This window comes from Miniopterus natalensis, chromosome 4 (genome assembly GCF_054644295.1).
Source record: "Miniopterus natalensis isolate mMinNat1 chromosome 4, mMinNat1.hap1, whole genome shotgun sequence".
NCBI lineage: Eukaryota > Metazoa > Chordata > Mammalia > Chiroptera > Miniopteridae > Miniopterus > Miniopterus natalensis.
The window spans coordinates 86,694,667-86,718,879 of NC_142084.1; the positions used below are offsets into that span (position 1 = coordinate 86,694,667).

The following is a 24,213-nucleotide window of genomic DNA, read 5'->3' on the forward strand; positions in this document are numbered from 1 at the left end:
CTAGGAATGCCTGTGTCTTGTTAGGGAACTAGGCCAGCGGCTGTTGGTTCTTCGTGGTGTAGAAAGAAAAAGTGTCTTTCCATTACCTCAGTAGTGCCTTCATCTTCCTTCCCACCCGCTCATGAGCTCCTGGGGATGTGGGATGTCAGGGACTCTGTCTCCTTTTCGTTTCCTGTTCTCAGCTCCTGTCAGAAGACCTGTCACATTATTATATCTGACATTCATTAAACACTGTGTGCCATGCCCTGTGCTCCTTGTCTTCTAGATGATATCATTTCTTTCTCCCAGTAAACTTAATAGTTACCCATCCCAATTTATGTATTAAAATTTAGAAGCATTAAGTAATTTGCCCCAAAGTCACACAGCTAGTCAAGTGGCAGAAGCAGAATTAGAATTCAAATAATCAAATAACCCACCTAAAGCATTTTTCACAGCATGCGGCACCTCCTAAGCATACAATCAATAAATGTTAGCTACTAGAATTATCGGCCAAAGCTGAACAGCCAGTAAAGTAAAAAAGCTGACATTGTAACTCAAGCTTATTTTATTTATTTTGCTCCAAAACTCACCAGAATTTAATCAACAGGACTTCTTATAGGTCATAAGAGGCCTAACCACTTACATCTGTGAAGTTCCTGCTATTTTTAAAAATTAAGAAATATTTAAAAGTTTCAAAAATTTTTGCTACATTTTTAAGGTTTCCTTTTAGTATGTTAAAGCTTTTGACTTACACAAAAATAGAACTGTATGAATTACCTCATTTAGACATAAATAAAAGAGACACGTTTGCGTTCCTTCCTGAAGGAGCCCCTCCGGCTCTCTGCAGCAGGCTCTGCGGATTACAGAAGCTAAGGGCGCTCTGCTGCGGTTGCTGCTGCCCGGCTGACCACCCTGAGGGACGTCTTAATTCCCAGCACAATGCCTGGGGGCTAATCAACATTTCTTCTTTTTTTATATATATATCTTTCTTGATTTCAGAGAGAGGAAGAGAGAGAAATATCCAGGAGTCATTGACCGGCTGCCTCCCGCACGCCCCCTGCTGGGGGCCCAGCGCGCAGCCGAGCACGCGCCCTGACGGGGAATGGAGCCCCCATCGCCCGGATCCCAGGGCGATGCTCAGCCGCTGAGCCACGCCCGCCCGGCCGTGAACTTTTCGTGAATGGCATCTGCAGGGCAACAGTTGGCGTTTGGTTCCAAGACCTCTTCACGCTTAACTATTACTGAGGACCACGAAAAGCTTTTGTTCATGTGGGTTATGCCTATCAATATCTACTGCATTAGAGATCAGAACTTAAATGAGTTAATAAATGCTAAAAAAAATTTAAGGTAACACGACACCCATTATATGCTAACTTAAATAAGCTTTTTATAAGTATTTTCCAAAACAAAACATAGGTAGTGAAAACAGTGGAGAATTCAGGAAAACTCCCCTGTGCATTCACGCGGGGAGTGTGGAAAGGGCAAACAACTTAGTAGCATGAAAAATGTTCTGCGTTAGCGGTAGACCCGTTGAAAGGCACACTCTGAAGACCGTCAGAGGGAGAACTGTTTTTGGACAAGGTTCAGGCTTCAGGATTCCTCTTTACGCTGCCGGGAGGAGAGAGGCCAGAGCGAAGGATTATGGAGCAGAGACAGCCGCTGTCTTTTCCTTTTCTCCTCTGTGCTAAAACGCGGAGTCTGGCCGTAACCCAAGATGGCCACCGCCACTCTTCTTTCAGTCCGTACAATGACGTCACACAGCGCCGGTCCACTACACTTCCCAGAATGCTCCGCCAACAGCGACGCCATTGGTCGGCGCCGACGGAAATGTACTTGCTGAGCGGAAGTAGAGGATCTCGGAGGCTGGGAAGGTGAAGCAGGGAGGACCTGCGAAGCGGTGAGTAAGCCCCTGGGTCTTTCTAGTCGGCGGTGAGGGTCGCGGCCGGCGGGCGAATCGTTGGGAAGTGCTGGGGGGCTCGTCTGACTCCTGGGGCCTCAAACTCCTGCGTTCTTCCTGTAGACGCGGGAGCGGGGAGAGACGAAAACATTGCCGTGGAGGCGAAGTCACCCTATTAAGATATTGCTGTTTTAAGTTTGCTTGGGACGAGCCTGTGCGAATTCAGGCTCTTGTCGCTACGCAAGGGTCGTTGGAGCGACTTGACTGCGACCGCAGGGGTGGGGCTGTGACCGTCTGACTCAGCTTCTCCCATAGCGGTTCTCAGTTGGCTGCACATTAGAATCACCTGAGACGCCTTTTTTCAAAATACAGATGCTCTAGCCCAACGTCAAACCAATTAATCAGAATCTGTGGAGTATAAGATCTGGGCTCACGCATCCCAGCTGTTATCTTGTGCAGCCAGGGCTGAGAACCACTCTTAGTGCCTGATTTTGACCCCCACGGGGATCCTGATTTGGACCACCCGCGCCAGGGTTCCCCTGCCACTGTAATCTTCAGGGGCCCCATCTGATGGGTTGGGGTGAAGTTGATGATCACTGGGCACGGATTGCATTTTGAGTTCCACCAGGAACGTATTCTTGACCTTCGTGTGGGGTGCTGGAAAGACGGTGCATTTTATGTAGGACTTGGCTGTTCGTTCTAAATAAAGCTTTGGGTCACTTCATTTATCTTGCCATTGTTTTAGCTTCTGCCTATTTTTTGCTGTTCCCAGGATATTCGAGCAGTGGAAAGTGGAAGAGTCACATTAAAATCGGTCTCTTTTGTTGCTTATAAGAAGTTCTGAAAGGGTTATCAGTTAAAATGACGTGTGGCATTATCTATGGGCTCGTGATAATCTACTTATATATAATGAATGCTAGTGAAAGGAAGTTAGGGTGTATTTTGAGCTTTGATGGAGAAGTTTGTTTAGATTGGATAGGATTGTTTTTTTAATATAAGCAACTTTGCCAAATATGTTTTCTCTTTTCCCAGAACCAGCTTCACCTTCCTGGCTGATTCAGCATGGGGGAGAAGTCAGAAAACTGTAGGGTTCCAGAGGACCTGTTCAATGGTTTGAAAGTTACTGATCCCCAGGAAGCAGAATGTGCTAGTCCTTCAGTTTCTAATCCCAAAGATCACCAGCCCCAGAGCAAGCTGCTTGAGGATGTTGAGGCCCATCCCCAGGAGGACCAGGGAGAAGAGGAGCACTTTCATGACTGCAGCACCTCATTTGAGGAGGAACCAGGAGTGGCCAAGGTTGAGAACAAACCTGATGATGTGAATTCCTCTGAACTGGATGAAGAATACCTACTAGAACTGGAAAAAGACATGCCAGAGGAAGAGAAACAGGTAAGTATTTTATTTATTGCACATGATCTGCCACGTAAACTGCTTTTTTAAAGTGAATAAATGTGGCCGACACTGTGTCATAAACCGCATCACCTGTGGTTAAGATTAACTTACCTGTCTGTGTCTTGATTGCATTAGTAGTGATGCATCTGCAATAAATCAGTAGCAGGATGGGAAAGCATAGAGTGTCTGCATAGCAAAAAATTTCCATTTCTTTTTCTTTGAACTTTGATTTTTTATATTCATCTTGTGTAATTCTTTTCTAACCTGTAAATGTACCTTTTAGCTTTTTTGCAAACTTATCTATGGTTGGCTCTTGAAATTCTTGTAATGGACATTGTTAGACTTTAGAATTGTGGAATGCTGCCTGTTTATATTAGTCCCTTGTTAGCAAAAAAAAAATGACTGCCTGAATGTCCTGGTGATAGTTTGGTTACAGAGGGGAGTGACTGGGGCTTGTATCATTTACGTAGCGTTCTCAAGGAACAGAATTGTGTATGCAGAATGATAGTAGCTATAATTTGTTAAGCACCTAGTATGTGCCAGCCACTGAGCTTAAAATGTTACTTGTGTTTACATTTGATCTTCACAACACGCCTTATGAAATGTATACTGTTAGCATTCCTCATAAGAGAACAGAATTCAGAGTGATAAAGTAACTTGCCCAAGATCATGTGTCTCATAAATGGCGTAACTGACTCTCAAACCCAGATATGTTTGATTCCAAAGCCAAAGAAAATATAATCTAGAATTTAATAACAAAATCAGCTGTCCCCCTACAAGGCCAATATACTAATAAAATATACACCTTCCTGCCTCTGCGCCCCATCCTTAACTGGGCGAGCTTTCACTTTTGGAGACAGAAGTCCTGGTGTCCTCCACATATCCTTCTGATCTCATAAACAAGGTCGTTTGAAAAGTTACCATGATATTTGAGCTTGTATGCAAAGAACTTGAACAAGACTTGTAGTTTAGCCCTGAAGAGCTCTCTCGCTGAACAGGTTGATTGATTGGTAGTGGGCCAAGATAATAAATGAGCAGTGACAGTGGGAGTGGGGTGGTAGCATGAGATGGGAGGAGCATCTTCTCTTGGTCTCTCCTTAGGCACTTGTCATTATTCAATCTTTTGGCTTTAACATACGCGTGCTAGCTTTTGTATTAGTGTGTGCCACCAGAAGAGAATGATAAAGGGCAAAAATGAGCCAAGATCATAAACTACCTCAGCAGGAATGGCTCGGAAAAGTAAATCAAGTGCTGTTTGATAACATTAGGGAAATGGTTTTCCAGAAAGTGAATGTTTGGTTCAGCTTTCATATCACTGGTGCAGACTTTTTAGAGAAATGTTTGTTAAAAATGGTAGCAATTTTCTGATGCCTTAATATGTTTTGCCCTGGTATTACAGTGAATTTTCTACAGTGTCACCTGCTTGACAGTTGAGTGGTTTGGCTCTGATTTTATACGTAGTCTGCAAAATTTGCAAAACTTTTTGTGTTTCCTGGCCAGGAAATCACATTTTAAGTTCTAGAAATATTTAAAATTACGTTTATTGCCTATCAATTGTATATTCTTTCATTTATTTATTTTTAATCCTCACCCAAGGATATTTTTTCCATCGCTTTTCTGAGAGAGAGAGAGAGAGAGAGAGAGAAACATCGATGTGAGAGAGACACATCGATTGGTTGCCTCCCACACATGCCCCGACCTCGGGGGCCAGGGGTTAAGCCGGCAACCGAGGTGCATGCCCTTGGCTCGGAATCAAACCCAGGACCCTTCCGTGGCAACGCTCTAACCACTGAGTAAAACCGGCTAGGGCTGTCAATTGTATATTCTAAATAGCACAATACTTTTTAAACCTTTAAAAATTTAAGTATAATTTACATATAGTGAAACTGTTTATGTTCTATTGTGTGCAAGTCATTGAGTTTTGACAGCTGTATGTAACACACCCTATCAAGAGAGAACATTTCCATTATGCTAGGAACTACCTTTGTATGCTTGACCATTCATTCCTCCTCCCAACCCCTACCAACCCAGGGAACCACTATTCTCATTCCTATCCCATGGGTTGGTTTTTCCTATTCTAGACTTTCAGTATAAATATAATATATTTATATATATTTTATATATCACCCCATATTTTTGCATAGCTTAATTTGAAATTTTATTGTTATATTGTTATATCTCCTAAAAGTAATGTTACAGTGATAGCCGTTATTTTATAGAAATGTAAACCATTAACTCCACTATGGTACTACTCTGTTAGCTATTTTTATGCTGTTTTGGTAAATGTCTTTGTGAAATTATTATTAGGAAACCAGCAAAACAGTTGAAGAAAGGTCTCTTTGCTGCACATATGCTTAGGGTTTATAGGTAATTGGGAATAGGATACCTTTAAATTTGACTCTTAAAATGGACAAAGTTCAGATAATTCAACAACAAGAAAAGTAAGCACAAATGGCCCAAAAATGTGAAAAGACTTTAATAATGCAAATGTAAATGAAACATTATGTCTCATCTATCAGACCAGAACATCAGTCTGATGCTGACAAGAGGATATAGAAACTCATGCTGGGAGTTTACATTGCTACATCATTTTTATGGGATACAGGTGTCAAGTTTTATATGAACTTTTCTTTAGACCAGGGCTATCAATAGAACCTTTAGCAGTGACAGGAATGTTCTGTATTTACACTGTCCAATACGGTAGTCACTAGCCATTGGCTACCACATTTTAACAGTCATCTGGCTGTTGAGCACTTGGAATGTGGCTAGTATAGCTGAGAAATAGGATTTTTAAATTTTTTATTCCAGTTAATTAAAATAGTCACATGTGGTTATTGAGTACCTTACAGGACAGCATAGCTTTAAACCTCTGATTCTCTTCTAGTCGTTTAAGGAAGTTATTAGAGACATGCACAGATGTATATAAAAATATGTGTTGCAGCATCATAATTTTTGAAAACTAGAAATAATATTAAATAGAGGATATTGTTTTAAATATTTTTGGCATATTTATGCAGTAGTGTACAATGAAGTTATTAAAAAGGAGCTAAATCTTAGAAATGACATGGAAAAATGCCCATAATGTAATGTTAAATGAATTAAGTGATAATATGATTTGTAATAAGAAATATATAGTTGGTGTTTGTCAAGTTCTTGACACAGGATACCTAAAACCCTTGGAATTTCCTAAGTGATGAGAAGTAAAGGTGTATTTTATTCGTAACAAGCCCCTTTCAACCACACCTAAGTTAATGTTAACCAGGTAACTTTTGGAAAGCCCTAAGGATGAAGTCTGGCTGTCAGTTGGAGCTTTCAGCCCCACCTCTTGAGAGGGGAGAGGGGCGAGGGGCTAGAGGTTGAGTTCATCACTGATGACCCATGTCTTGGTCAGTCATTCTTACATAGTGAAGCCTCCCTTAAAAATCCAAAAGGATGGGGTTTAGAGAACTGAGTTGATAAACACATGGAGGTGCTAGAAGGATGACACATCCAGGGGCATGTATGTTCCCCATCGCACATGTCTTACTTTATGTATCTGTTCTGACTGTTCTTGGGGTATATCCTATATAATAAACCAGTTGTCTAGTAAGGAAATTGTTTTCCAGAGTTCTGTGAGCCACTCTAGCAAATAAATTGAACCTGAGGATTAGGTCGTGGGAACCTCCAATAGGTCAAAAGCAGAGGTGAAAGCCTGGTCTTAGAGTTGGCTTCTAAAGTGGGGGTAGACTGGGGCCAGTCTTGTGGGGCTGGGCCCCTTAACCTGTGGGATCTGATGCTATTTCCAGGTGTGTAGTGTCAGAGTTGAGTTAAACTGTAGGACACCAGCTGGTGGTCCTCATAGAGTTGGAGTTGGGAGAAATGCCCATACATCTGGTCATAGAAGTTCAGCATGAGTACTGAGGGCAGAGATACATAGGTGTTAGGTTATAGAACAGTGACGGTTCATTTTAGTTAAAGATCTATGTGAAAATATGTTTATACATGAAAGTTTGGAAGAATAAACACCAAATTATGAAAAATGGGTAGCTTTGAGGGGTCTGATTTGGAGGGAGTTTGTTGTAATATAGTTTTGTACTGTTTGCTTTTTTATAGTAAGCATGTGTTATATTTGTAAACAATAGAAGTAATTCCATTTTCAGAATATAAATAAAAATTGATTCTTGACAACCAAGATGGATTTTTTACCAAAAGCACGTAAAGCTGACCTTTGAGGATTTGGGAAAGAAGTGCTATCATAAGATCTACGTATTGCTAAAGGTTTCCCTTTGGGCAGAATCAGTATCAGTAGCCAAAATCTGAGGCTCTGGCTTGCTCAGTCGTTGGAGCATGAAACTCTTAGCAGCCTAAGTATGTTATTCAAGCTGACTTAACTTGCCCTGTGGCTGAGAAGATAATCCACACTTAAGAGTGCCAATCAGCAGAACTCATAAACCAAGAGGAATTAAGGAAGAGAAGGGCAGTTAAGATTTGGTAAAAACAGGCAAAGTCTCTTAAGGAAAGCGCTGTGTGCGTGTGTGTTCGTTTCAGCAACAAATCTTAACTTTGTGGAAACCTAAATGTAGATACGACAGCCCAGAGGACTGGGATTTTAGCTGACATTTGAGGAGATTCTGGAAGGCTTGGCTGAGGTGAAGGACAGATCTGCTAGGAGATGGGAATTATTGTATAATATTATGACACAAAGATGCTTATAGTATTGGGACCTATAGAATATATTGTGGTGGTATTGATCCTGCAAGAGAGTCACCTTTTACGGACTACTTGTCACATTGGAATCCTTAGACCTCAGTGGAGTTCCCTGGGTAATTCTTATGCACACTAAAAGTTTGAGGACCACAGTCATGGGGCCTTGCACATAGTCTTTCTTCGTTAAATAGCTGTTGAATGAACAGTATGGTTATCTTTCCGTGAGGGCCAGTAATTGGTCTTACAAGTTAGAGATTTTTATCTCATTCACTTGTTCAAGAAATACTCGCGTTTCTTCCACATGCCAGACTTTGAGACCTGGAAGGGCACAGTGGTGACTAAGACAGTTTCTTTTCACTCGTAAGTGTATTCTACTTGGGAGGTATGCAAAAGATAAGATGAAGTGGTGAGGGTGGGAGGGTCGGGGGGATGGGGAAGACTGCTCCAGATGAAGGCCGGCCTCTCTGGGGAAGTGGCATTTCAGCCAAGACTCGGAGGGAACAGGGGAAAGATGTGTTAAACATGCCAGCTCTGAGGTAACTACAAGCTTGGTGTACCCTTGGCATGCAGGCAATGAAAGGGCGAGGCCAGTATCCGGAGCAGTGACTCAGGAAGAGGGTGAGGTAGTGAAGTGAGGGTCTGGTCACAGAACACTTCATGAGCGGTGGTAAGGAATTTCAAGCTTGTTCCAAGTGCAATAGGAAACAGATGGGTAGTTTTAAGCCAGAGGAGATGGACATCATTTACATTTTACTAAGAGTGCTCTGGTGGTTGTGCAGAAAATAAAGGGTGGGGATATTGAGACCATTAGGGCCTAATGCATAGCCTGGGCAAGATGGTAGTAGCCTGAACTGTGGATCAAGTGGACAGAAGTGAGTGATTTCAAGACACATTTGGGAAGTAGAGTTAACAAGACATTTGGGAGGCTGGGTGGATTCTGTTGGGAGGGCAGAAGTGAGAAGGAATCCTTGGCTTCAGCTCCTGGATGGCCGGTGATGCCCTTCCAGATTTGGTGAAGATGGAGGAACTTGGAGTCTCTCAGGGTCCTGGTGATGTAATTCTTGCCTGAAAATGAAAAACCTTTTTTTATCTGGAAGCAAAATGCAGATTTAGTCATTTTCATGGGTTTGCTCCCTGGTGCCGTTGTTTCCACATGGAGTTCATTTACACATAGTAGATACATACATAGATCCACTTAAGTAAGGGATACAAAAGCCTTACTTGGTGAACATGCATCCAAAGCACATGGTATCTGGATTTTAAAACATTTTCCTTAGGCTCTGAAAAAGTAAAGGATTGTTCTTTCCTCTAAGGCTGTTTATTTTTTAACAAGGAACCATTATTGAAGTATTGGTTAGAACAGAAGTTTTATACCCATCCTTTATCTTTCTCTTTTTTTCCTAAATCCTATGTTACTTGATTCTTTTGATTTCCATGTTTCTGTTACCAGAAAGGGGACCTGGCCCTGAACCAGGTTGCCTAGGACCAGCTGGTGGTGTGTGGGTTATTGACTTCATGCAGGAAAAGGTTCACAGCACAAGTCCAGGTGAATTTTAGAGGATGTTTATTAAAGCTGGGGACAGTGAAACAAGGAAGGGCTGGGGAAATGGCCTAGGCTGGGCTGCTTTGGCTCACTAAGAAATCAGGGAAAAGGGGGCTTTGGGGGCAGGTTCAGGGGGTTTGCACAGGATGTGCCTCCCTTTTCCAGCTCTTTCGCAAGTAGGTGCCTTTTTTAAGTCTCCTTTTTACCCAGATGTGATTGATCTCTGGTGACCATGCTGGACTTGTTTTATTTTGTAGCAATTACTTTACAAAGCTGCAGGAGGGCAGCAGAGAGCTGCTGATAGATTTGCAATATGGAAATTGCTGATGTGAACCTCTTTCTTGGCTTTCTCCCTGTTGTCTATTAAATACATGCTCACTGCAGAATTATTTAAGAGAATATTTTTAAACATATTTAATGTAAGCTTTTGTCACTGAATAATGATAGAAGGCGTTTTCACTTGTAAGCTACAAGTCAAGTATGCTTTTGTTGCATTCGCCGACCTAAGTGTAGAGGACATTCCGAGTCAGCCACTGCATTGAGAGGGCCTCTGGTCGAGAGCGGGGGCTTTATGGTTGGTACAGAAATGGAGCAGCACCTTCTGACGTTTTTGCCAGGTTCCACCAAGATTTAAAGTTGTATCACTTGGCATCCTCGCTAGGTTTTGAGCCAGTTAGAAAGCTGTTTCCTCACACCGAGTTTAAAGTGGAATTAACCTGTGTTTTTTCCTAGTACTTGTATGGTTTCACTTTTTACATTTAGACCTCCAGTCCGCTTGGAGTTTATTCTTGTGTGTGCTGTGACATACAGCTCTAATTTTACCCTTTTCCAAATGACCAGGTTGTCCCAGCACCATTTTTGAAAGTCATCTTTGCCTCCATAATCTAACTATGCCCGGCCGGGGTGGCTCAGCGGTTGAGTGTCGACCTAGGATCCAGGCAGTCATGTGGGAAGGAAGTGAAAGGTGGCCCTTGAGAGGAGATAGGGTTTGTGCTAGACTTTGAAAGGGGGAAAATTTGGTTTGGACGGTTGGGAGGAAGATGGTGGACGAGAAACATAAGCATAAGCAAAAGGATGGAATGAAGACTGAGCATGGTGAGTTTTGAGAGACAACAAAGAAGTCAGACTCTGTAGAAGAGAGGACTTGCGTGGGGTAGTAGCAGGAGATGGGGTTGAGCAGGTCGGAGTGGAAGTTTGATGTATACAGGATAGATTTCTGAATCTTGATTCGCTTACCTGTAAAATGGATAGTTAAATACCATCGTGCCCACCTCTTATGAGCTAATGTGTGTGACAGCAAATTTTAAGCAGTGAAATGCTGTACTGGTGTATGTTACGGTGAACTCTGAATACCAGGCTGAAGTTTGCAGTTGTGGTAATAACTGTTGAAATAAACTCCATTTATCGAGGGCAGCGTCTGTTTGGGTATTTCCTTGATGGTTCCTACGCTGGTTTTACAATGCGGAATGATGTCACTGTTTCCCCTGAGTTTTCAGTGAAGGGTAAAGAGCCCTGTAAAGTTCTTGGGTTCCCGCTGTTATGGAGATAGAATTCTAGAGCAGATGTTTCCCTGTGAGGCTCTGGAATGTGTTAAAAGGCATTGTTGAGGCCTGTGATAGGCTCCCAACCACATTAGACCGGAGCCTGGACAGATCTGCACCTGATAATGCTGCAGAGTAGCAGTCATTTCTGTGACTGCTTCTGGCACTTAGCATGTTAAGTAGGACTTGCACACTATAAAATCTGTCCTTGGATTCCAGTATCATTACACAGTGTGCGTGCCATCCTTTGGAGAAAGACTGTTCCAGCAGCAGAATAAACTCTTGTCTTTGTACTGGGATCAAGTTAGCCTCTTGGCACAGCTGGGAGATAGTGCAGCTTTCTCTTCAGAGTGCTATTTTTAGCTGTTTCCAAGGAGATGTTCAGCACGATATCGATAATTGCATTAATCCTCACTTTACACAATCTGTGGAAGCCAGCAGCTCCTTTCCAGTGTTTATTGCTTAATGGGTCACCAAGTTGTGATTGATCAGTCAAAAAAATAAAATGCCTTCCCAAGAATAATTGGCCTTAGAAAGATGTTCTGGAGCCCTTTTCTTTGCCAGTTCAACTTTTAGTCCCAGTTATAAAGACACTATGCACTTTTCTTGGGCTGGCTGCTCAGGTTGGCCCTCTATCAGTAATTCCTTCTGCGTGTACCTTGGATCTAGGCTTTGCCCAGTGGGGTCTTAATGTTCTAAATTTACTAAAGAATGATTAATTAAACTCTTACACACATGCTAACACACACTTCCCAGGAGCTGGCCTTGTAGGCTGAGTGATTCATCTGTGGTCAGAACATTCCTGATGACTTGGCACTGGAGAACAGATTTAGATTAAAAAAGTGGCTTGAGATTAAAGTAGAGGAGATTGGAATTTGTTAAAGGATGGACATTAAACTCTATTGATGAGTTGACCTGTAAAGAATTTTTGTTTTGGTTTGGTTTGTTTTTTTTAAAAAGTCCTATAATTTCATGATGCACTTTTTTTCCAGGGGAGGGGCATGAGAAACTTGCATTTCCCCCAACTTTTTAAAATACATCTTTATTGATTTGAGAGAAGGGGGGAGAGAGAGAGAGAAACTTCAGTGATGAAAGAGTCATTGATCAGCTGCCTCCTGCACGCCCCCAACCGGGGATGGAGCCCACAACCTGGGCATGTGCCCTGACCGGGAATCAAACCGCGATCTCCTGGATTCTAGGTCGATGCTCAACTGCTGAGCCACGCCTGCCTGGCAAGAATTTTTGTTTTTGAAATAACATTTTAAAATATATTAAAAGCCTTTAAGACCTGTGATGTATTTATTCATGAAAATCATATAATTTTCTCTTTTAACTTAGTAACATGTTACCTTGCATTGATATATTTTCTAATGTGAAACCAACTTTTCATTTCGCTATTAGAACTTTATTGGACAGCGATGCATGGTGTGTGAATTTAAAGTTAATGAAATGAATCACTAATATTTATAGTATTTTATTTTTACCTTAACTGAAATTGTTTTGTAATTTTTAAATTTATTGGGATAACATTGGTTAAAAATATTATGTAAATGTTATATTTCAGATGCACAGCATTATAATTCAATATCTATACATTCTCTTCCTTTTAAAATTTATTTTATCCTCACCGGAGGATATTTTTCCATTGCTTTTTAGATAGAGGGAGAGGGGGAGAGAAAGAAACATCTCAATGTGAGAAAGACACATCGATTGGTTGCCTCCCACATATGCCCGGACTGAGGTCAGGAATCGAACCCATGACTCTTCGGTGAGTGTGGGCACGCTCTAACCACGGAGCTCACTGGCCAGGGCAACATTTATGTACTTTTGCATGCTTACCCCCAAAAGTGTAGTTTTCGTCCCTTGTCATATATTTGGTCCTCTTTACGCACTCTCCCCTCCCCCTACCTCCTTCCCCTCTGGTAACCATCATTGTTTTGTGTAAGAATGAGTTCGTTTTTGTTTTGTTTGCTCATTTGTTGCTTTTTGTTTTGTATCCTACGTGAGTAGTCATACAATTTTTGTCTTTCGGGCTGTTGCAAATGGCAGTGTTTCATCTTCTTTATGGCCGAGTGGTATTCCATTGTCTGTATGCACCGCATCTTCTCCACCCAGTCACACAGCAGTGGGCATCTGGGTCGTTTCCATGTCTTGGCTATTGTAAGTGTTGCAGTGAACATAGGGGTACATATATCTTTATGAGTGTTTTCAAATGTGGGTAGTAGATACACAGAAGCTTGCTGGCTCGTATTGTAGCTCTAGTCTTAATTTTTTAAGAACCCCCATACTGTTTCCACAGTGGCTGCACCAGTTTACACCGCCAGCAGTGAATGAGGGCCCCTTTTTTCTCCACATCCTCTCCAGCCTTGTTATTGGTCCTTTTGATAATAGCCATCCTAACAGATGTGAGGTGAATCTCATTGTGGTTTTTATTTGCTTTTCCCTAATAACTTAATGATGTTGGACATCTTTTTCATGTATCTGTTGGCCATATGTATGTCTGCCTTAGAAAAATGTCTGTCCAGGTCATCTGCCAATTTCTTCATTGGGTTTTTGTTTTTTGCCATTAAGTTGTATGAGTTTTTCCAATATATTTTGGATGTCAACCCCTTATCTGATACATGATTTGTAGATATTTGTGGATACCCATTCAGTAGGTTGCTTTTTCATTTTGTTGATGGTTTCATTTGCTCTGCAAAAGCTTTTTAGTTTGATGTGATCCCACTCACTTATTTTGACCTTCGTTGCCTTTGCTTTTGGTTTCAGACTCAGAAAATCAACACCAAGACTTTTTAGTTAAGGAGCTTACTTCTATTTCCTTCTAGGAGTTTTATGGGTTTAGGTATAACATTCAGATCTTTAGTGCATTTTTTAAATTGTTGAGAGTATTATAGATGTGTCCCCCATTTCTCCCTTTAGTGCATTTTGAGTTAATTTCTGTGTATGGTATAAGATGGTGGTTCTGTTTCATTCTTTCACGTGTGGCTGTCCAGTTTTCCCAGCACCATTGAAAATACTGTCCTTCCCCCATTGTACATTCTTGGTTCTTTTGTCATAAATTAATTGACCATGTATGCCTGGGTTTATTTCTGGGCTCTATTCTGTTCCCTTGACCAATGTATGTGTTTTTTATGCCAGTACCATACTGTTTTAATTATTATAGCTTTGTAATAGAGTTTGAAATCAGACAGCATGATACCTCCAGTTTTGTTCTTTCTCAGGGTTGCTTTGGCTATTTGAGGTTGAAATAACTCTTAACTAGATTTATTACGGGGTTTTCTTGGCTTATGCATCCGACCCCCCCTTTATACTTGGAGGAATTTTTTTGTATTGTAATCTTGTTAAGTGACTGTACCCATGTCCCTCAATCCGCTCTCTGACAGCCAAGGCATGTGAACTACACTTGGCTCATTTGATGCTTCTGATCAAGACTTTGAATCTAGGTGTAGCAAAGAGGGGGGAATGGTTAGGACTCATTTGCTCCTATTACAAGCCTGTCTTCGCCAGACTTTTCCACTAAAAGACACTTAGTGTCTTCTTGCTTCTTGACTTAACAGAGCTGCCTTGATATCTGCCTGTTTTCTAAGCTTGTATTTTAGGCCTCTCATGGATTCTATGAGCCCCCACTATCTCTTCAGTAAACCTCCCCCCTTAAAACTTTTTGCCTAAGATAGTCTTTGCTTGCATCCAAAAATGCTACGCAATACAGTAGAGAACATTATAATCCAAGCACCTCCCTCCTGGGTAGTAGTAGGTAAATGTGGCCACATTCTTATATTTGAGTCCCACCACCACCTCCCATTTTATTTTTTTCTCTACTCCCTTAGAATAGCCCTTCAGATATGTTATATCTTAAAATGAATTGTCATTGTATCTGCTGTGCATCTGGCACTTAGTAGCTACTATAAAAATTAGATTTAGTTTATTCCCTACCCAGCTTTTCATTTCTTTATTGAGATTCATCAAGTGCTCTGTTTCATCGGGAGTATAATAATTAGGTGTTTAGGAAGCACCCAACAGCATATTTACAAATCTCCAGAGACATATTTTTACTTTGGTTCCTAATGTTAAGAGTATCAGTGGTTTAGGCTCCAGGCTTCTCCTGTGCGTGAAATACCCTACTAACTGTATTTTCTCCCTTTTTGGTTTTTTTGTTTGTTTGTTTTGGGTTTTTTTTTTTATTTATTTAAAAAAACCCACAGTGTCCAAAGGTGGCAGGCGGGGTGACTTCTGTGGTTTTGCTTGTGTGCACTGATGTTCAGGCTGAAAGCACGTCATGTGCAATCGTTGCTCTCCAGAGTAACCTTCACTTGGCCTTTGAGTTTGATGGGTGCTCGGGCATCTGTGTGAATTTCTGAGTTGTTTGAAGAAGCTAAGAAAAGGGAGATTCATTTATTGGAATCTCTTCAAATTTCCTTGTGTTAAGCTGCTGGCAGCATGCTGCCCTGACCCTGCAGGCGAGGCACATCCCCCACAATGCACTCTGCCGTAATACCTGTGTCTCTGTGACACAAACCACAGTTTGTAGCTAAATAAGTTTTAAATTACTTATTTTACAGAAGAATCTTAGCTCATATTTAGTGAGCCCTTATTTGCTAGGCACTGTATTGGGAGCTTTATGTATTTTATTGTATTGATCCATAAAAGTGTTAAAGCCTCATTTCTCAGATGAAGAAAATAAGACTGAGAAAGATCTGGAAGTTTTCCAAGATCATACGATTAATAAGCAGCACATACAGAATTTGAATTTACAGTGGTGTATATACCAGTGAGTATGTTGTTTAGTTTCAGTCTGAGTAAATAGAAATTAAATGATATCTGAATTACCATTCTGTACAAAAAACAGAAACATAGGAAACCTAGGGTTTGCATTTTAAACACAGTCAGTAATGTGTTGGCGATTAGCCAGATGGTTATGTGTTTTTCTCTGTATCTGTTGGAGATTTAGATAGAACTGACCCAGTTCTCAAAAGTCAAGTTGCTGCCTGTTAACCTGCTTTGTAAAGAAAGCCGACCATTTCGTTCACTTAAAATAACATTGTGACAATTATGTCTGTCATTCTCTGGTCTCTTTTAGAAAAGAAGAGAAGAGAGCACTAGACTGAAGGAGGAGGGAAATGAGCAGTTTAAGAAAGGAGGTAAGAGAACCACTTCAGCCCTGATGCCTTCTCACCTTCACTCTTTCTTTCGTAGAGTCTGTGGAGAAACCCCCAAAGAACATTTGGAAACAACTAGCAAATAAACTGCTCACAATGCAGCCTGCCTCCTGGCACTTGGAATTTTGTTTTTTACCAGGTTCAAATCGTTCTCAGCTGACAGCGACCAGTTATCATGTGTCTCTTGGCACAGGCATAGTTCTTCTTTTCTGTAATCCACTCTCTATAAATCCAGAAACTGGGAGGAAAACTCTTCAGCTGTGGCTTTGGAAATCTCTAACCTGGAATGTTAAAAGGCTCTTTGCTGCACTGCTGTAAAACCAGGGCCCCATTCCTCACTTTGCAACAGCACTATAAAAGCCAGCCCGCGGGTTCCAGCAGGGCCCACGAGGAGCTCTGCGGTACCTGGGCTGCTCTTTCATGTGCCTCTTTTTTTGGTTGATGTAAGCAGAGAGGTGCTCTTCACATCCTTTTGGATTTTCTCTATGCTTCAGAATAAGTCCGCTCATTCGGATAATTTTGGGAAACTGATCTTATGATAGCCGTTGTCACATCTTAAAGGGTAGGTGCTTTAAGAATCTAGGAGTGGGAACATATTTCCCTAGTTATGTTTAGGTTAAAATTTTTTTTCTTTTATCCTGGTTTAATCAGTCATCACCTCTTTTGTTCAAAAGGAACTAATGGTTCTGATTTTGAAAACGTATCTCTTTGTATTTTAGTATTTACTATTTCCAACCTGAGAAAGACATGACTAGGCAATTTTCCTTTAGGACCCTGTCCATCATTCTGTGTGGCGATGAATATATAAATTTATCACCATGTTCTCTTTTAGGGTCTTTGGTCAACAGGCCATTAATCCCAGACTTCAGTCTCTTTTGTCTGTCCAGTTCCCAAACCCCCTCTCAAAACTCCTTATTAAATTGATAAGCTTAATGGGAGCTGGGCATTTAGACGTTCTGTTGGAGACCTCTGTCCTATGACTGGAGAGCTGTATACTCCGAGATCCTGTGGAATAGAGAAGAGTACAGTCATATCAGGAATAAAATCATAATCTCACCTTTTATCTTCTCAGATTACATAGAAGCTGAAAGTTCTTATAGCCAAGCCCTTCAGATGTGCCCATCCTACTTCCAGAAAGACAGGTCTATTCTGTTTTCAAATAGAGCTGCTGCAAGGATGAAACAGGTATGTAACATTGGCCTTTTCGTTTTAAGAAGCACGTGAATTTGCAGTGTTTTTGTAGGATAGCTTCTCTCTAGAAACTAGCATAGGGCCCTAACGTTGGTGCCTCCCTTTTCCTGTTTATATATTTCCCTGATATAAAGGTTACAGGAAAGATACAAGCATATTTTGAAAAACTTGAGTCAGATTACTGCTAACATTCCTCATTAAAGTGTGTGGGTGGACACTTTGGTAGAAACTTTGCCAGCCTTCTTTATAACAAACTTGGGGAAGGTTAATGAAGCACAGACCTTAGCAGCGTGTGGCCTGGAATAGCTCCAGCACTCGTTTGAGGCCTCTGGAATTCTAGATAAAGACCCAAGAGGAAACACTGATGAAAACTCTGGATTTCAGGATACTTCTTCCTGAGATTCTCATTTCTCTGTTGAGAGTATGGACATGGGGAGGAATGTCCACCAGTTGGGATGAGCGATGCCCTTAAATGCAAAATAGGTGTCAGGGAAAGTTCAGAAGCACTTTGCATTTCCAAAGGACTGAGAACCTGGGGTAGTAGGGGGAATATAGAATAGAGAAGAGTACAGTATATTTGTCTTGTACCACATTGGCATTAAAAGTTAGATTTCTGACTGATTTCACTGATTTCCTATTTAGTTAACATAGTAGATTTTGCTGGATTGAAATGATGAGAGTTTTGAAAAAGCAATACACTTAACTATGGCTACTTTTGTCCAAAGTGCAAAGGGTAGGTTATTTAAGCAGCCACGAAGCAGGCCCTAGATTGGGTGAAGTGGTCCTTTATTTAGATCAGGTATCTGTGTCACTTTCTCATTGGTGTTGCCTGAAATTCTCTAGTGCTTTACCGAAGTCTCTTTGGATAACCAGGTTTTAAAAAAGGGGCAGGGGAGGATGGTTGGTGTTTGAAGGCTTAGACATGCAGGAAGGTGTTTTTTTAAACCAGAACTTGTATGTTTTATTATTGGATTCAGTCTCCAAAGTGAAGTATTTTGAGGGTGATTCATGTGGCATTGGAGAAGAAATAACTCTAGAATATGTAAACAGATATCTTGTATTTGGGAAAGTAAAACAGTTCAGTGTATTTAAAGCAATACTCATTCGTATATTCTATATCAGTTGGAATTCACACCTAACAGTTTTTACACTTAGTTTGGAAAATTCTCATCTTTTGCTTTTGCTTCTTGGAGACATCTTGCCGTGTTCTCAGACCGGAAGTTGTCATGCTAAATGGAACCAAGGGCACCTTCGGTGTCAGAGGAAGTGCACCATCCCATCTGGCTCCTGGGAGTAGGGTTCTTTGTTTCCAGGTTGCCAGGTTATTGATATTGCTAGGGTTGGGCTGGTGGAAACGACTGGTTCTGACTTAGGGCAGCGTGCGGTCTTTGTCACATCTGAGGAGAGTGCAACAACAAAATAGCTCTGTGACCATTTCCTTTATAAAGGGCAGGTTTGCTAGTGGGCTGGGTTGTTTGTTTTGTTCTTTTAAGTTGCTCTCTTTTATATTTTTAAGAAGATTCAAAACTTTGAAACTTGAAAATGTCCAGGATTAATGTTTTGTGACAATTAAGGGCCACATTCTGGGTTTATTCCCAGAGGTGATGGGTTCACTGCTCTAAGGAGAATTTCTGAAAGGCAGGTTTGCAGGCTTAGCATCCCTGACTGTGCCCCTGCCAAGCTTTGCATTTCCTGTTTGGAGAGAGAGGAAGCAGTTGTGTGAGGACAGAGTTTCAGCTGTATGCCTGCCTCCCCAAAAGCAGGCAGAGCCCTGAAAAAGTAGATTCTAATTTTTTTTTTTTTTTTGCCATTTATTAATGGACTGTCTTTATTTTATTGTTATTTATCTTTATTGTTGAAAGTTTTACAGATGTCCCCTTTTCTCCCCCCACTGATCCCCTGCACCCGGCATCCACCCCTGTCCTCCAGGCCTTCCCCACACTTGTCTGTGTCCATAGGTCATGCATATATGCATTTAAGTTCTTTGGTTCATTTCCCCCCACACACTCTAAAACTGCCGTCCTTCTATGTTGTTTACATTGTTTTATATATGTATACAGACTGATATGAGTTCTGAAAGAGTGATAAAGAAGTTGGGATTTTTTCCACACACAGCAGACAACACCTGGGTCCCCGGAGGTGTTAGTAGATTTTGAGCCTGCAGTAAAACGCCACAATTCCTTGATCTGCAGAGACCGATTGTGCATAAGATGCGCTGCAGCTTAACGATAGGTTCTTAGGGACACAAAGAAGACCATCAGACAGACGTGCACTTAAGTTGTAGAGTCACTCCTGCTTCAGAAACTTAAACTATGACATTGTGAGTCTTAGATTTATAGAAAGCTCATATATTGGGGAAATACTGGCTTACACAAAGTGACAGATTTCTTCACTACAGGACTTTAGGGGTTTTAATATGTGAATAGCTCTGATGAACATTGGAAGAGATATAATATAGTTAGTGTTTCCCAGACCACTCTGGAACCTTCTGTGTTTACTGTGGATAAAAGATACCTGACATAAAATTGACTGTTTTAATCATTTTAAAGCATACAACGTAGTGCCATTAAATACATTTATAAATGTTGTGCAACCATCGCCATCTGGCTCCCAAACGTTTCCATGGCCCCAAAGGACGCCCTGCACCCATTCAGCCTTCAGTCTCCATCCAGGAACTGTCTTGGTTTTTCATCTTCACCGAGGATATTTTTTTCATTGCTCTTCAGAGAGAGTAGAAGGGGGAGAGGGCTGGGGGAGGAAGAGAGAAACATCTATGTGAGAGAGACACGCGGACTGGTGTCTCCCGCACACACACCCCAACCAAGGACAGGGATGGAGCCTGTGTCCAAGGGATGAACCCTTGGCCGGAATCGAACCCAGGATCCTTCAGTCCTCAGGCCGACACTCTAACCACTGAGCCAAACCGGCTAGGGCCATCCTGGGACTATTTTTGATTAAATCCTATAATTTAGTTTGGTAGGCATTGCTCTAAAATATTCTGAAAAATAGTATTTACTATATTAGCCACTATGGCAGTATTGAACATTTATTTGAACTAATATTTCTGTAATATTGTAGGAAACTACTTTGAGGAAAAGAGACATTTTAGAGTTGGAAGAGCTAAACAGCAGGTAGTGTCAGTTGGAACTAGAATCTAGTTCTTTCGACATCAGTGTTCTTTCCTCTGTGCCCTGCTTCTAGAGTCAGCATGTTTAATCAGTGAGATATCTTATTTGGGAGGTGGTTGTGTATTTTTGTTTCATCAGTGGATAAATTAAGGTTTATAACTGAGACCACATGACGAGCCACGCTGTGTTACTATAGAAGTACCATCTGTATACTCTATGGAAGATATCACTTTGGGTCAGATAGCCAGAGAGGAGGGTTAATTCAGTTATTCATGTTAGTTATTTGCCCTGTTTATTGATCACAAAGTTTTCTCAGTGTCAGCATTCTGACATAAAGCATCTTGCAAATCGAATAGATAAGTGACAACAACCTTTAAAGATACTTTAGGAAGAAGCTACTTGAATATTTTCTTGGCAGAACACTTTCAAGTCAGAGCTGTCTTTAGTTTGGAAGTAAGTTGTATGTTTTTCTGTGATTTCTTTGAAGAGCATTGTGCATCTCCATAAGCAGTTATTAATGATCAGCTTTGTCATTGAGCCTTTGGGCTGTTAAGACAGAACTAGGGTGACACATATTAATGTTATATTTCCTTTTAGGACAAGAAAGAGATGGCCATCAGTGACTGCAGCAAAGGTACAGCTTTTTGGTCTCGTTACATGTTAACATACAAGAGCATCACTTCAGCTAGATCAACAGAGACAGGCACCTGTACATGTCCCCTTTCTCTGAGGTCTTTAAAGAAGAAGCTTTATGGTTTAGCCGCCTTAGAGGTGTTACGTAGTAGTCACCTTAGTGTAAGCATGCTCTTGAATGGGTGGTTCAGTCAGTTTATCCTGTCTTAAAATATGTAAAGAAAAATTCAAAGCTACCTCGACAGCATAATCTGGTGGGACAGAATTTACTTCCTATATTGTCCAAATTGCTTTACTTTGAAATTGAAATTGAAGATCTCAGCTGCTTTTTGGCATCTGGATCTGTGCATTTGGGAGTTAAGGGGGATGAGTCATGGTGAAGGACAGCTTCTGTTTGGGAATCGGAACTCTCTTCAGGTGTAATAATTCTTCCAAACCTACTTGCCATCACTTTAATGCCCCTTCCAGGTTCCACACACTGAATCAAGACTTTGCTGTCTGTTATCTGAATTCTGTCAAGGTCTTCTCATCCCACCAACTTATAGAGACACCCAGACATAGGATCACTATTGTTTGGTTTTCAGAACTTTCTTGATGGGCCACACAGTTTTTCTTGCCTTTCTAACCATTCAAAGCTACCTTGGTAGGTTGGTGTGGAGAACACACATTATCACTTTTCCTTGCATCTTACTACTCATAAGTTTTTCTAGCTAATTGTTACTCTTTGTAATTTGTATTTTTTTGTTTGTTTTCCTCTCTTTGGATAATAATTTCTTCCAGAAACTGTAAGGTTAGAAAGAACCTTATGTTGTCTCGTCCAACTCGCATACTAACTAAGCATGAGTTCCCTCTTCAATTTTTTCTTTTTTTAATATATCTTTATTGGTTTCAGAGAGAGGAAAGGAGAGGGGGAGAGAGAGATAGAAACATCAGTGATGAGAGAGTCATTGATTGAGCCCACAACCTGGTCATGTGCCCCGACCAGGAATCGAACCCTGATCACCTGGATCCTAGGTTGACGCGCAACCACTGAGCCACGCCCGGCCAGGCTATTTTTTCTTTTCATTAATTTATCACTCTCTCTACTGGGGCTTGCTTTATATTTGCTATTTCTATATAGTATCTGAATGAAACTATTATTACATTAGAATCTAGCTAACTACTCATCTATTACTATCTTGGGCTAGAACTAATTCTGAATGTACTGTTTCATTTGGAAGAAGGCGTTTAATCTTAATCTGTATGCAATGTGTGGGTTTGAAAAGTTTAAATTAGGAACAAGCTGCTGATTCTCAGAGTTCCTTTCTGTGTAACCAAATGATGAGAAAATGCCTTATAAGCTTGGTTAGCAGGGCATACACTAGGCCACAGTTCATTTCCAGCTGTAGCCCAAAGGGGAAGAAAGTGTTTTCCAGATTTGTGTTTGAATTTGGTTAAACCCATATCCAGGTACTTACGTAGTCTTTATGGGCTACATGCATTGTTCCCATACGCAGAACACATTGACACCAGTGTGGCTTATTTGTATTAAGGAGTGCCCCCCAACACACACACTCCCACTCTGGTCATAAACCATCTTGGCAAAGGACTTAATGTTTATTTCTGGGGTCATATTGGAGCTCGTTACCACTAGTCATGTGGGCCTCTTGCCTTAAGGTTTTCAGCCTTGGCATAAGTAAAGGTTAAGTTGATTTTCTTTACGTGGATTGGGGAAAAATCACGTTAGAGTGATTTGTTGATTTTAAGTCATTGTAGGAAAAGTTCCTTCTCTTCAGTACATATTTGCATTATTGGAAGCTATTTGCTAGTTGAGAAGGGGGCAGCATCTGGGTTAAAATGTTAATTAGGGGTTCAGTTTTTTAAAAGATGTAGTAGTAGACATCGCTGGAGCGTGTTTTCTATGGATATTATGATGTAATTGGGGATACTTTAAAGACTATGATGTACTGGCTGAGGGGAGGTTAGCAGCATATAAAGTTGGAATGTTAAGAGTTTGGGTTCTCAGAAAACCTCCTCCTGCACCAGTTTCCCCCCGCGACTCCTGTGCCGTCTCTCTGGTCCTCTTCATTGAGAGAATGGCCTGCACTTGCTGTCTGGTTGCCTTCTCCCAGTCTCTCCTCGCCCACACCCATTGGAAAGGTCACCAGCCGCTTCATCTTGCCTGGGTTAGTAGTTGCTTCTCTTGCTCACCTTGCTTGGCCTCCAGAAGGCATTTGTACGGTGTATCATTCCGCATTTTTTTTTCTGTTTCCTTCACTGTTTCTTCTGTTTTGCTAGCTTCTCTGACAACCTCAACATTTCGGAACTCCTAGATCTTTGTCCTACATAAGGCCCCCTTCTTTTTTTCTCTGTATTGTCTCCCTGTATTTTCTCATCCAGTTAGGAAACTTTAAATACCATCTATATGCTACAGTTTATATCTTCAGCTCTTCCCTGTGGTCTGGAGCCCTGTATCTCACTGCAAAGTTGACCTCTCTTCTTGGTGGGCATTGCCTAGCTAAGGTACCCAGGACAGGCTCTGTTGCCTCCCCAGTCCCCATACACACACCAAAACATGGGCAGAGGATTATTAGAAAGGCAGTGGTTATTGGATAAAGGAAAGAATATTATGCCTGAAAGTGCTGGAGCAGAAGTTTGAAGGAACAGTGAGCATTTAGCCAAAAATGTAACCTCAGTAATCAAGGCATAACCTCAGTAGTTGGGGCATAGAAAAATAAGAATGATAGCAGAGTCTACCACTAGACTGTTTTCTCTCAGCTCTTTAAATCTCTCTCTTACCAGACACTGGGATTCTGTGTCCAGCCTATTCTGAACTGAAGGATCAGCAGGTGAAGACAAGGACTTGGGGTGGTGTCAGGGCTTGTTGAACGACAGCCACAGCCCAGGCCAGCCCCCCACCTTCTTTTGTATAGCCCATGAGCCAAGAGTGGTTTTTACAGTTTTTCAGTGGTTGGACATAAAATCAAAAGAGAAATAGTATTTCGTGACACATGAAAATTATGTGAAGCTCCAGTCTCAGCGTCCATAAGTAAAGGTTTTTGGGAACACGCCATCCTTGTTTGTTCAG

At 41.3% G+C, this 24,213-nt stretch overlaps 1 protein-coding gene across 1 annotated transcript in view; it reads left to right on the forward strand.

The window, feature by feature from the left end:
- The first annotated feature begins 1,845 nt into the window (after positions 1-1,845).
- Positions 1,846-24,213, forward strand: part of TTC1 (tetratricopeptide repeat domain 1) — a 41,948-nt gene continuing 19,580 nt past the window's right edge. Inside the window, exons 1-5 of the mRNA XM_016213998.2 lie at positions 1,846-1,876; positions 2,909-3,265; positions 16,116-16,176; positions 17,267-17,379; positions 21,111-21,147. Of these exons, the coding sequence (XP_016069484.2) occupies positions 2,939-3,265; positions 16,116-16,176; positions 17,267-17,379; positions 21,111-21,147 (538 nt within the window). The 5' untranslated portion in view covers positions 1,846-1,876; positions 2,909-2,938. The remainder of the gene's footprint in view (positions 1,877-2,908; positions 3,266-16,115; positions 16,177-17,266; positions 17,380-21,110; positions 21,148-24,213) is intronic.